The following is a 12,818-nucleotide window of genomic DNA, read 5'->3' as shown; positions in this document are numbered from 1 at the left end:
TACATCAATTCAATGCAATAATATTCAGCAATAAAAAAGGAACATACTGCTGATATATTCAGGAACATGGATGACCCTCAGAAACTTTATGCTCAGTAAAAGAAGCCAGACACAAAAATTTACATAACTATATGGTTCCAATTACCTGAAATATTCAGACAAGGCAAATCTATCAAGACAAAAAGCAGATCAGTGGTTATGTGGGACTAAGAATGGAGGAGAGATTGACTGTAAACTAGCATGAGAATACTTTTTGTGGGGATGGAAATGTTCTAAAACTGGATTGTGATGATGGTGTTAAAACTATAAATTTACTAAAAACTATTTTTATATACTTATAATGAGTGAATTTTATGGTATGTAAATTATATCTCAAGGTGTAAAAATGTGAAAAAATTAAATTATGGGTGGGTTTCAATTATTATAGTATGAATAGGAAATTTAAAGCCATTTTAGAGTAGCCATATCTAAGATAATAGGAACATGATTTTTTAAAAAGCTGGAACAATACAAGCGATTTCAGCAAATTTACAAGAGATGGGGGCTAGTAAATAAATTGTATACTACTATATTATAAAATTGTCTATAATATTGCATTTTTTTTGAGACAGAGTCTTGCTCTGTCACCCAGGCTGGAGTGCAGTGGCATGATCTCGGCTCACTGCAAGCTCCGCTGCCTCCCGAGTTCATGCCATTCTCCTGCCTCAGACTCCCTAGAAGCTGGGACTACAGGCGCCTGCCACCACACCCGGCTAATTTTTTTGTATTTTTAGTAGAGATAGGGTTTCACCGTGTTCGCCAGGATGGTCTCGATCTCCTGACCTTGTGATCCGCCCGCCTCAGCCTCCCAAAGTGCTGGGATTACAGGTGTGAGCTACTGTGCCTGGCCCTGCAAAATCTTTAAAAACCCTTCCTTGTGGCCGGGCGTGGTAGCTCACACCTGTAATCCCAGCTCTTTGGGAGGCCGAGGTGGGTGGATCACTTGAGGTCAGGAGTTCGAGACCAACCTGGGCAACATGGCGAAACCCCATCTCTACTAAAAATACAAAAATTAGCCAGGCATGGTGGTGTGTGCCTGTAATCCCAGCTACTCAGGAGGCTGAGGCAGGAGAATCGCTTGAGCCTGGGAGGCAGGTACTGAAGTGAGCTGAGATCATGCCACTACACTCCAGCCTGGGCAACAAAGCAAGACCATCTCAAAAATAAATATAAATTTAAAATGTTACCATATTATGTGGCATTAACAAAATTATATTAACCTATGAAATGAATATATATTCTTGCACATATCTTAAGGGCACTGAGAGGTAGGATAAGGAAGACTGCAAATACTCTCAACGTTGTTTGACTTTTTTTGTTTGTTTGTTTGAGACAGGGTCTCATTCTGTCGCTCTGAGTGCTGGAATGCAGTGGTGTGATCTCAGCTCACTGCAACCTTACCTCCCAGGTTCAAGTGATTCTCCTGCTTCAGCCTTCCAAGTAGCTGAGATTACAGGTGCACACCACCACATCCAGCTAATTTTTGTATTTTTAGTAGAGACAGGGGTTTTGCCATGTTGGCCAGGCTGGTCTTGAACTCCTGGCCTCAAGGGATCTGACTGCCTCAACCTCCCAAAATGCTGGGATTACAGGCATGAGGCACTGTGCCCCGCATTGAGACAGGGTCTCGCTCTGCCATCCAGGCTGGAATGTAATGGCGTGATCTCGGCTCACTGCAACCTGTGCTTCCCAGGCTCAAGCCTCAGCCTCCTGAGTAGCTAGGACTACAGGTACATGCCACCATGCCCAGCTAATTTTTTGTAGAGACGGTTTTGCCATGTTGCCCAGGCTGGTCTCAAACTCCTGAGCTTAAGCAACCTGCGCACCTTGGCCTCCCACAGTTCTATGATATATATATATTTATTAAACAAGAGAAATAAAAATGAATGAAATAGCCAACTTGAGAAGATAGAAAAAAGGAGAAAGGTGTATGTTTTAAAGTATCATAAAAATAAAAGCCCAAGTTAATGAATTAGAAAAACAGAAAAAGCAGAATTGATAAATCCAAGAACTGGTTCTTTTGAAAAAGCTAAAAACCTGAACACTAATGGAAAAAACAGCCAGGCACAGTGACTCACACCTGTAATCCCAACACTTTGGGAGGCCGAGGCAGGAGAATCCCTTGAGCCTAGGAGCTGGAGACCAGCCTGGGCAACATAGCAAGACCCAATCTCTTAAAAAGGTAAAAAAAAAAAAAAAAAATTAACCAGGTGTGGTGGCACATGCCTGCCTACTCAGGAGGCCGAGGTGGGAGGACTGCTTGAGCCCAGGAGTTGGAGGCTGCAGTGACCCGTGATCAAGTCATAGTACTCTAGCCTGAGCAACGTAGTGAGACCCCAATTCAAACAAAATAGAAGAAGTCTGTTCTTTGGTTTTCATAAAGAATGCACACATATAAAACTTACAAGCTTCTAGGAGACACTTGTTTTTAAACTAGAGAATTGCGGGGGATGGTAGGGCCTTCACAGAGACCATAGATATTTGTGTTTTCATGTCTTTTTGGTTGGCATGGGGTGAGCGAGGTTCTCCTTGCTCATTCAGGCCGCATAGCACCAGCCTTCTACCCTCTCACCAGCTTCTCAGTCTCCCATTCTCTCCCTCTGTCATGCAGATCAGTTTATGTCCCATGTTGCTTGGACATCTTACGACACTTATGCCCTGAGCAACCTAAGCAACATGTTACTTACACACACACACACACACACACACACCACAGTTCTTTCTCTATAATGAACTCTGGGGGCCATGGTAAAGGTAATACACCTAATAGCATTCCTTCTCACCTTTCAGGAAGGACAAGGTTATCTAGGACTGGGAGTGAAGGTTTCTGACATGGCTCAGCCCCACCTCCTGCACTTCTTGCCCATCCAGTGGGGTAACCCAGGCCAGGAGCGCAGGCACAGACCAGAGGCAAATGTCCCACTCAGGAATATGCCCTATGCCTCTTAGCAGGCGCCTGGACTGCCCAGGTGAGGCCTGGGAGCTCCAAGTTGGAGAGGAAGGCGGCCCACCTGGATGAAACTGTGCTTTTTGTCTTTGTTCTTCAGTAGCATGGCACTCCGCCACTGCAGGTACTTCTCCTGGTGGGCGTGGATCTCTAAGGTGAGGCTGGAGTCCCGACCGTGGTAGTCCTCAAGATTGGGGGTGGGCTGAGGTGGTAGGGCGAACAGTTTCTCATCTGTGAGTTCTTCTTGCGAAAGGGGCATCCCAAACTCTTGGCTCAAGTCTTTGATCATAGCAGAGGAGGGCAGCAGGTTCCTCACCATCACGTCCCAGAGGGTGGTGCTGTTATAGCAGATGTCGTGGATCCTGGAACAAAGAACCACTGCCCCACTGAACCTCGCCTACCTTGCAAGACAGGTGTAATCACTCCCATCCTACAGCAGGAAATGAGCACTCAGAGGTTGCTTAGCTGGTCCCAGGCCCTAGAGCTTGTAACGAAAGAGCTCCCATTCCAGTCTGCTGAGCCTGGGCTCCTGGCTCCTTCTCCATCTTCTCCCCAGCCCCCAGAAGCCAAAGGCTGCCCATGGTTTGCTCTGAGTGCTGCTCTGTTCCTGTGTCCTTAGTCATGCTTCCCCTCCTCCCATACCCCATCGGACACAGCCCTACCAGCTGCCCATCAGGGATGTAGAGCACAGAGCCTTCCGTACCAGGAGGACATCATGCAAGGAGCCTCAGGGGGCTGGCTAATAGAGGAGGAGGAGGAGGCTGGAGAGAGAGTCCTCAGCAAAGCTCAAGGAGCTCCCCAGCCCTGAAGCCTCCTCCTAGGTGCCTTCTGCCATGGCCTGGTGTGCAGTGGGCATTGGGTCCAGAACCCATGCTCGGTCATGGCTGTTGGCTGCTGACTGTCTCAGCTGCCTCCGAAGTCCACTGCGGTAGATGCCTGCCCTCACTCTCACTGTCGCAGTGACCCTGGCCCAGCCTTAGCCTTTCTGAATATGGTTTCCTCACCCTCAGATAGAAATAAAGCTATATGGATGCAGCTACCTTGGATGCAGTAAGCACTTCCTAAAAAGTGTTCTCTTTCCTTCATAGAACCCTCAGCTACTTCCTGTCACCTACCAGGCAGGACCGGGTCTGGCCTCCTCCCAAATGCTGTGGCACCACCCCACATGCCAAAGATGAGGGCCACGGAATCAAAGAAAAGCCTCTTGGTTCCAACCAAGATCTTTATCCTTCCTATCTCTCCAGCCTCCTCCCCTCCTTCATTAATATATCCAGCGAGCACTAGCTAGGGCCAGACCTGTTGCTGGCTCTAAAAATATAAAGACAGGGTTTGTACCTCCTGCCCCACACCCAGCAGCAAGTGAACTGTCCACCTGCTGAACATCCCCTGGCCCTTCCTCAACAGCAGCCTCTCCTGCTCTGGGGAAAGAAGCAGCCCCCTCCTCCATGCCCCTGCTGGGTCCCAGGGCACCCCACTGCCTGTGTTCTTTATGTCCTCTCTCCTTCTGAACTGTGGCCTCCTGAGAGTGGGGACTGGTGTGCTCACAGCTCCCCTAGAGCCATTGTGGGCTAGCAGCTGCTCAGTGAGGGAATGGTGAGACCCTGGTTTCCCAGGCTGGAGTGCAGTGGTGTGATCTCAGCTCACTGCAACCTCCACCTCCCAGGTTCAAGCAATTCTCCTGCCTCAGCCTCCCGAGTAGCTGGGATTACAGGCATGCGCTACCACACCCGGCAAATTTTGTATTTTTAGTAGAGATAGGGTTTCTCCATGTTGGTCAGGCTGGTCTCGAATTCCCGACCTCAGGTGATCCGCCCACCTTGGCCTCTCAAAGTGCTGGGATTACAGGTGTGAGCCACTGAATCCGGCCTGTTTTTGTTTGTTTGTTTCTGAGATGGAAGTCTCATTCTGTCGCCCAGACTGGGGTACAATGGCTCGAACTCAGCTCACTGCAACCTCTGCCTTCCAGGTTCAAGAGATTCTCCTGCCTCTGTCTCCCAAGTAGCTGGGATTACAGGTGTGCACCACTACACCTGGCTAATTTTTGTATTTTTAGTAGAGATGGGGTCTCACTATGTTGCCTAGGCTTGTCTCAAATTCCTGGGCTCAAGCCATCCTCTCACCTCAGCCTCCCAAAGTGCTGGGATTACAGGTGTGAGCCACTGTGCCCAGCCCACACCTGGCTAATTATTAACAACTTTTTTTTTTTTTTTGAGACGGAGTCTTGCTCTGTCGCCCAGGCAGGAGTGCAGTGGCGTGATCTCCACTCACAGTGAGCTCCACTCCCCGGGTTCAGGCCATTCTCCTGCCTCAGCCTCCTTCAGTAGTAGCTGGGACTACAGGTACCCGCTGCCACGCCCGGCTAAATTTTTTTTTGTATTTTTAGTAGAGATGGGGTTTCACCATGTTCACCAGGATGGTCTCAATCTCCTGACCTCGTGATCCGCCCGCCTCGGCCTCCCAATTTTATTAACAAATTTTTGTGGAGATGAGGTCTCACTCTGTTGCCCAGGTTAGAAAATGGGGTTTAACCAGCCACTCCCTCCTCAGGTGATTCTAGGACACGCCCCAAGAACTGCAGACGCGACAGAGTCACAGCATCTGGGCAGATACCCTCCTCCCCCCACCGTCTGTTGGGGCCACTATGTAGTTGTTGGACACCCCAGCTCGCCTGTTTGGGCGCAGAATGCTAAGAAGCGCCCCTTCCGCTGGGGCGCAGGACCCCACGCGGGCTGCCACTGCCCACCTGGTCAGTGCCTGGAAGACCCGCCTCCACTCAGTGTCTCGCAGGAAAAGCACGGCCTGCTGCAGCAGCAGCTCCGTGGGCTGGAAGAGGTGCACATGGTACAGGATGGCCTCCAGGTCCCCATAGAGCCGGCTGCGGAACAGCAGCTGAGAGTTGTACAGCACCTTGTATTTCCCGTGTTCTGACCTGGGAATCCTGCAAGAGACAGAAGGCCAAGGGCCAGAGCTAACTTGCATGGCGGCTTCCTGGGACACCATGGTGAGGGTGCACTGTCAGGTACAGCTTTTATGTTGTTTAAAAACAAGCCCAGGGGCCGGGTGTGGTGACTCGCGCCTGTAATCCCAGCACTTTGGGAGACTGAGGTGGGCAGATCACCTGAGGTCGGGAGTTCGAGACCAGCCTGACCAACATGGAGAAACCCCATCTCTAGTAAAAAATGCGAAATTAGCCTGGCATGGTGGTGCATGCCTGTAATCCCAGCTACTTGGGAGGCTGAAGCGGCAGAATCGCTTGAACCCGGGAGGCAGAGGTTGCAGTGAGCCAAAATCATGACATTGCACTCCAGCCTGGGTAACAAGAGTGAAACTCGGTCTCAAAATAAAAACAAACCAAAACGAAAAAAAAAAAAAGCCCAGGGGGGTAGAGGCTGCAGCGAGCCCTGATGGCACCAGTGCACTCCAGCCTGGGCAACAGAGTGAGATCCCATTTCAAAACAACAACAAAAGACAAGGTTGGTAATAAAGACTATACTAAGATAAAAATAGAGCAATTTAAAAGTATAAAAAATTAACTAAAAGAATAGAAAAAACAAAAAGAATATGATGATGATGAATGCCTCCTGGTAGACACAACATCTTTCAAAACGTGGGGCCTTGACAGAGAACTGGCAGTGAAATGCTGAAATTGACCTGATCTGGCTCATGGCCTGTGCCTCCCACCCCCTTCCTGCCCCCACTCAGCCCCTCACCACCCCTCCAAGCCCTGCCCTGGCACTCGCACTCTGCACTATGGCAACACCAGCCTGGCAGGGTTTCTATGCACAGCCTACTCTCATTGCCCTGCACTGGCCTATGCCAATCCACCGCCTTTTTGAACCTGGTGAAGTCTACAATGCTTTCATCTCCCCTTCAGGAATCTGTGTTCCTGGTCAGAGGTAGGTCCTCTTTTGTGAATTATTTGTTTGGGTATTTTGCCCATACTTTCCACTGGGATGTTTTCTTACTGATTCACAGGACTTTAAAAAATATATTTAGGATACTAATTATTGGTCAGTTCCAGACACTGCAAATAATTTTGTTTGTAGCTTGTCTTTTCACCATATTTACGGTGTCCTGAAAGTTGATCACATACATTGGGTCATTCTCATCACACCCAACTAAAACAGAGTCGAGAGGCGGGGAGAAAGCACCCAGGGCACGTAGCACTGCTCCAGGAATGTCATTCTCTGCAGCCTGGCTGCTGAGGCCGCCTGCTCCAACCTGAAGCCAGTCTTATCTGATAGCTACTGATACCATGTGCTGCAACTCCAAGACTACTTCTACTCACTGGCACTTGCCAGTCGGAGGTTGCCAGCGCCCCAAAACTTTGTTTTCTGTCACAAAACAAAGTGAATTCTCAAAACAATACCTAACATTTTTATAATGCCCCTCCTTTTTATAAAACCTCCAACCTTCTCTGTTTTTCAGACATACTGAAGACTGCTCAGCCTGTGTGTGTACCTCAAATTGTAATTCTTGCTTCCCAAATAAAATTTTTAAATTTAGAGATTCATCTCTGTATTTTGACTTTGACAGTGTCTTTTGATGAGCAGAAGTTACTTTTAACGTTGCCAAATGTATGATTCTTTTCTTCTTTGTCCTTGTCTGGTTCAAGAACTCTTTCTCCATTCTGGGGTCATGAATATGTTCTTCTATATTTTCATCTATAAGCTTTGTAATTTTGCTTTTCAAAAATAGATTTTTCACTTTGGGAGGTCAAGGTGGGCAGGTTGCTTGAGCCCAGGAGTTGGAGGCCAGCCTGGGCAACCCGGTGAAACCCCATCTCTACAAAAAATACAAAAATAATCTGAGCATGGTGGTATACACCCGTAGTCCCAGCTACCTGGGAGGCTGAGATGGGAGAATGGCTTGACCCCTGGAGGTAGAGGTTGCAGTGAGCCCTTGTACCACTCAGCCTGGGTGACAGAGACAGACCCTGTCTCAAAAAAAAAAAAAAAAAGCCCAGGCACAGTGGCTAACACCTGTAATCCCAGCACTGTGGGAGGCTCAGGCGGGTGGATCATGAGGTCAGGAGATCAAGACCACGGTGAAACCCATCTCTACTAAAAATACAAAAAATTAGCTGGGCGCGGTGGCAGGCACCTGTAGTCTCAGCTACTCAGGAGGCTGAGGCAGGAGAATGGCGTGAACCCAGGAGGCGGAGCTTGCGGTGAGCCGAGATCACGCCACCGCACTCCAGCCTGGGCGACAGAGCGAGATTCTGTCTCAAAAAAAAAAAAAATTCTGGTGAAATCTGAGATCAGATCATTGTAGTCTACTTAGTTATACTGTGTCAATCAGTAGTCATTATATAAGATGTCACCATTGGGGGAATTGGGGGACCTTGAGTAATGAGTACATGCAACCTCTCCACTATTTTTGCAATTTCAAAGTTAAAAGTTTAGGCCAGGTGCAGTGGCTCACACCTGTAATCCCAGCACTTTGGGAGGCTAAGGCGGGTGGATCACCTGAGGCAGGAGTTCGAGACCAGCCTTCCCAACATGGCAAAACCCCATCTCTACTAAAAATACAAAAAATTAGCCGGGCATGATGGCGGGTGCCTGTAATCTCAGCTACTAGGGAGACCGAGGCAGGAGAGTTGCTTGAACGCAGGAGGCAGAGGTTGCAGTGAGCCAAGATCGCACCATTGCACTCCAGCCTGGGCAACAGAACGAGACTCTGTCTCAAACAAAAGAAAAAATATTAGCTGGGCATGGTGGTACATGCTTGTGGTCCCAGCTACTTGAGATGCTGAGGTAGGAGGATCGCTTGAGGCGGGGGGGTCAAGGCTGCAGTGAATCGTGACCGCACCACTCCACTCCAGCCTGGGTAACAGCAATAAACCCTGTCTCAATAAAAAGAAAGAAAGAAAGAAAAAGCTCAAAAAAAAAAACAACAAAGTTAAAAGTTTAAAAACGGGCTTGGTCTACCTAGACTAGAGTTGATTTTTATGAATTGTGTGAGCCAGCAAATTAGGAATAGAATGGAACTTCCTCAGACCCATAAGGACATCTACAAAAACCCTACACCTAACATCATAGGTAGTGGGGAAACACTGATGCCTTCTGCCGCAGAGACCAGAAACAAGGCAAGTGTGTGTGCTTTCACCATTTTTTTTTTTTTTTTTTTGAGATGGAGTCTCGCTCTGTTGCCCAGGCTGGAGTGCAGTGGCGCGATCTCGGCTCACTGCAAGCTCCGCCTCCCGGGTTCACGCCATTCTCCTGCTTCAGCCTCCCGAGTAGCTGGGACTACAGGCGCCCGCCACCATGCCCGGCTAATTTTTGTGTTTTTAGTAGAGATGGGGTTTCACCGCGTTAGCCAAGATGGTCTCAATCTCTTGACCTCGTGATCCGCCCATCTAGGCCTCCCAAAGGGCTGGGATTATAGGAGTGAGTCACCTTCACCATTCTTACATAAAACAATACTGCACATCCAGGCCAGTACAACAAGGAGATGAAGGTATACAGACTGAAAGAAAGAAATGTAATTATCCCTATTTGCAGATGACATGATGATCAGTATAGAAAATCCCAAGGAATCTCCCAAAAAAACAAAACAAAAACTCGTGGAACCAGTGAGTTTCAGCAAGGCTTTAGGATATAAAATCAACATACAAAAATCAGTTCTATTTCCAGATATAGCAGTGGTTGCCAGGGATTAAGGATGTCTTTCCTTTTTTCCTATGGAACACAATTATCCCAACACCATTTATTGAAAAGTTTATCCTTTCCCTACTGAACTTTTTTTGTCCACTAGAGTTACTTATTTATTTTTTTTGAGACAGAGTCTCTCTCTGTTGGCCAGGCTGGAGTGCAGTGGCACGATCTTGGCTCACTACAATCTCTGTCTCCTGGGCTCAAGCAATTCTCCTGCCTCAGCCTCCCGAGTAGCTGGGATTACAGGCATGTGTCAGCAAGCCTGGCTAATTTTTGTATTTTTAGTAGAGACAGGTTTTCACCATGTTGGCCAGGCTGGTCTCGAACTCCTGACCTTGGGTAATTGCCCACTTTGGCCTCCCAAAGTGCTGGGATTACAGGCGTGAGCCACTGTGCCTAGCCTAGAGTTACTTTTTAATTGAGATATAATTTACATGGCAGACAATTTACCCATTTGTAAAGTATAAGTCAATAGTTTTTCATCTATTTAGTGCAACCACTACCACCATCATCAATTTCAGAACATCTCATCACCTCAAAAAGAAACCCCACACCCCTTAGCTATCACTCTGTATACTCCCAACCCCCTGAATACCCCCACCCCTGATCCACTAAGTATCTACCAATCCAGTGGTCCCCAACCTATTTGACACCATGGAGTGGTTTCGTGGAAGACAATTTTTCCATGGATGGGGTTGGGGGGATGGTTTTGGGATGAAACTGTTCCACCTCAGATGATCAGGCATTAGATTCTCATAAAGAATGCGCAACCTAGGTCCCTCGCATGCACAGTTCACAAAAAGGTTCCCGCTCCTATGAGAATCTAATGCTGCTGCCAATCTGTCAGGAGGCAAAGCTCAGGCAGAGCTTGCTGACCTCCTGCTGTGCAGCCCGGTTCCTAACAGGCCAGAGACTGGTACAGGTCCATGGCCCAGGGGTTGGGGACCCCTATACTAATCTACTTTCTGATAGATTGGTCTCTTCTGGACATTGCACATAAATTGAATCATGTCATATGCAACATCTTGTGGCCAGCCGCTTCTCCTCAGCATGTTTTCAAGGTTCATCCATAGTGTAGCATGTGTCAGTGTTTCATTACCTTTTATGTCCAAATAGAATTCCAGTGTATGCATATCCCATCATTTGTTTACCCTTTTACCACTTCATGGACATTTGGGCTGTTTCCATCTTTTGGCTATTATGAATAATGCTGTTATAAACATGAGTGTACAAGTTTAGTACACTAATTAGCAATAATCCACACATTAGTGTGGATATACATGTTTTCATTTTCTTGGGCACAGATCTAGGAGTGATATTCCTGGGTCATATGGGAACTCTGTGTTTAATCACTTGAGGAACTGCCAGAGTGTTTTCCAAAGTGGCTGCACTTACATTCCTCCCAGCAGAGAAGGACACTTCTGATTCCTCCATATCCTTGCCAATGCTTGTCATTACTGGACTTTTGGATTCTATCTATCCTAATGAGTATGAAATAGCATCCCATTGTATAAGATTCATCTTTTTGAAGTAGAACATTCAGTGTTTTTTAGTATATTTATTCCCTACCAATTTTGCAATATCACATATGTCATACGGCAAATGAACACTTATGTGTAGGTCTGTTTCTGGATTCTCTATTATATTCCATAGGTCTGCTTGTCTATCTCTGAACCAACACCATACTATCTTAATGACTATAGTTTTATCATGAGTCTTGATATCTAGTACAGCAAGTTCTTCTATCTTGTTCTTATTCAAGGGTATCTTTTTTTAAAAAAAGACCTTTGCATGTTGCTGTAAAGGGTTTAAAATTCCAACAGCTTTTAAAGTATGGACTTAGATTAAAAAAAAAAGTATGAAACTTAACATGCAAAAGTTTAAAATTTTATTTTATTTTATTTTATTTATTTTTTTATTTTTTGAGACGGAGTCTCGCTATGTCGCCCAGGCTGGAGTGCAGTGGCCGGATCTCAGTTCACTGGAAGTTCTGCCTCCCGGGTTTACGCCATTCTCCTGCCTCAGCCTCCCGAGTAGCTGGGACTACAGGCGCCCGCCACCTCGCCCGGCTAGTTTTTTGTATTTTTTAGTAGAGACGGGGTTTCACCGGGTTAGCCAGGATGGTCTCCATCTGCTGACCTCGTGATCCGCCCGTCTCGGCCTCCCAAAGTGCTGGGATTACAGGCTTGAGCCACCGCGCCCGGCCAAAAGTTTAAAATTTTAAAATCAATGTCCATACTTTAAAAACTGTTGGGATTTTTAAAACTGGAAGTGCACTGAATCTACAGTTCAAATCTGAAGATAACTGAGCCTTTAGAATATTGAGTCTTCAAATTCATGAACATGGTATCTCTCTCCACTTATTTATGTCTTCCTTAATTTTTCCTGAAGTTCTATAATATTCATGATGGATGTCTTTCACATCTTTTTGTCAAATTTAGTCCCATGAATTTTATACATTTTACTTTAAATGTGTTCCAATTTTTAAAAATTAGTTTTCGTATGTAGATGGTATTTAAAATTTGATATTTTTATACTAATTTTTATATTCAATACCACATTAAATAATCTTATCTGAACATATTTTTGGTATTATTTTTTAAATTTCTTATAAATTTTTTAATATATTGGCATAATTTGAAACACATATCAATGTCTGCAACAACTATAATTATGTCTCAATAATTTTCAGACATTTTTCATTTCCAAATAAGCATTTTAAGGCTATACATTTTCTTCTGACTAATGCTTCAATATCACTCTGCAAATTTTTATTTATTTATTTATTTATTTAGAGACAGAGTCTCACTCTGTTGTCCAGATTGGAGTGCAGTGGCATGACCTTGGCTCACTGCAATCTCTGCCTCCTGGGTTCAGGAGATTCTCCTGCCTCAGCCTCCCGAGTAGCTGGGATTACATGTGTGTGCCACCACGCCCAGCTAATTTTTGTATTTTTAGTAGAGATGGGGTTTCACCATGTTGACCAGGCTGGTCTCAAACTCCCAACCTCAGGCGATCCGCCCACCTTGGCCTCCCAAAGTGCTGGGATTGTGAGTGATTTTGACTACATTCACAATGTTGTGCAGCCATAAACACTATCTAGTGAGCCACTGCACCCGGCCCACCCTGCAACTTTAGTTAATATATTATTTTCATTATTGTTCAGTTCAAAAATG

The 12,818-nt window shown here is 46.2% G+C and overlaps 1 protein-coding gene across 29 annotated transcripts in view; it reads right to left on the bottom strand.

Moving 5' to 3' along the window:
* Positions 1-12,818, bottom strand: part of CFAP92 (cilia and flagella associated protein 92 (putative)) — an 82,621-nt gene that overhangs the window by 21,780 nt on the left and 48,023 nt on the right. For 25 of the 29 annotated variants that reach the window (XM_077993580.1, XM_028844516.2, XM_077993595.1 and 22 more), the window contains 2 exons: positions 5,730-5,924; positions 3,051-3,348 (listed from right to left, as the gene is read on the bottom strand). In XM_077993580.1, the coding sequence (XP_077849706.1) occupies positions 3,051-3,348; positions 5,730-5,924 (493 nt within the window). The remainder of the gene's footprint in view (positions 1-3,050; positions 3,349-5,729; positions 5,925-12,818) is intronic. The other 4 variants (XM_028844511.2, XM_077993593.1, XM_077993596.1 and 1 more) reach the window with 1 other exon arrangement.

The sequence above is a fragment of the Macaca mulatta genome, chromosome 2 (assembly GCF_049350105.2).
Source record: "Macaca mulatta isolate MMU2019108-1 chromosome 2, T2T-MMU8v2.0, whole genome shotgun sequence".
NCBI classification, from domain to species: Eukaryota; Metazoa; Chordata; class Mammalia; order Primates; family Cercopithecidae; genus Macaca; species Macaca mulatta.
This window is presented reverse-complemented; position numbering and strand designations above follow the sequence as displayed.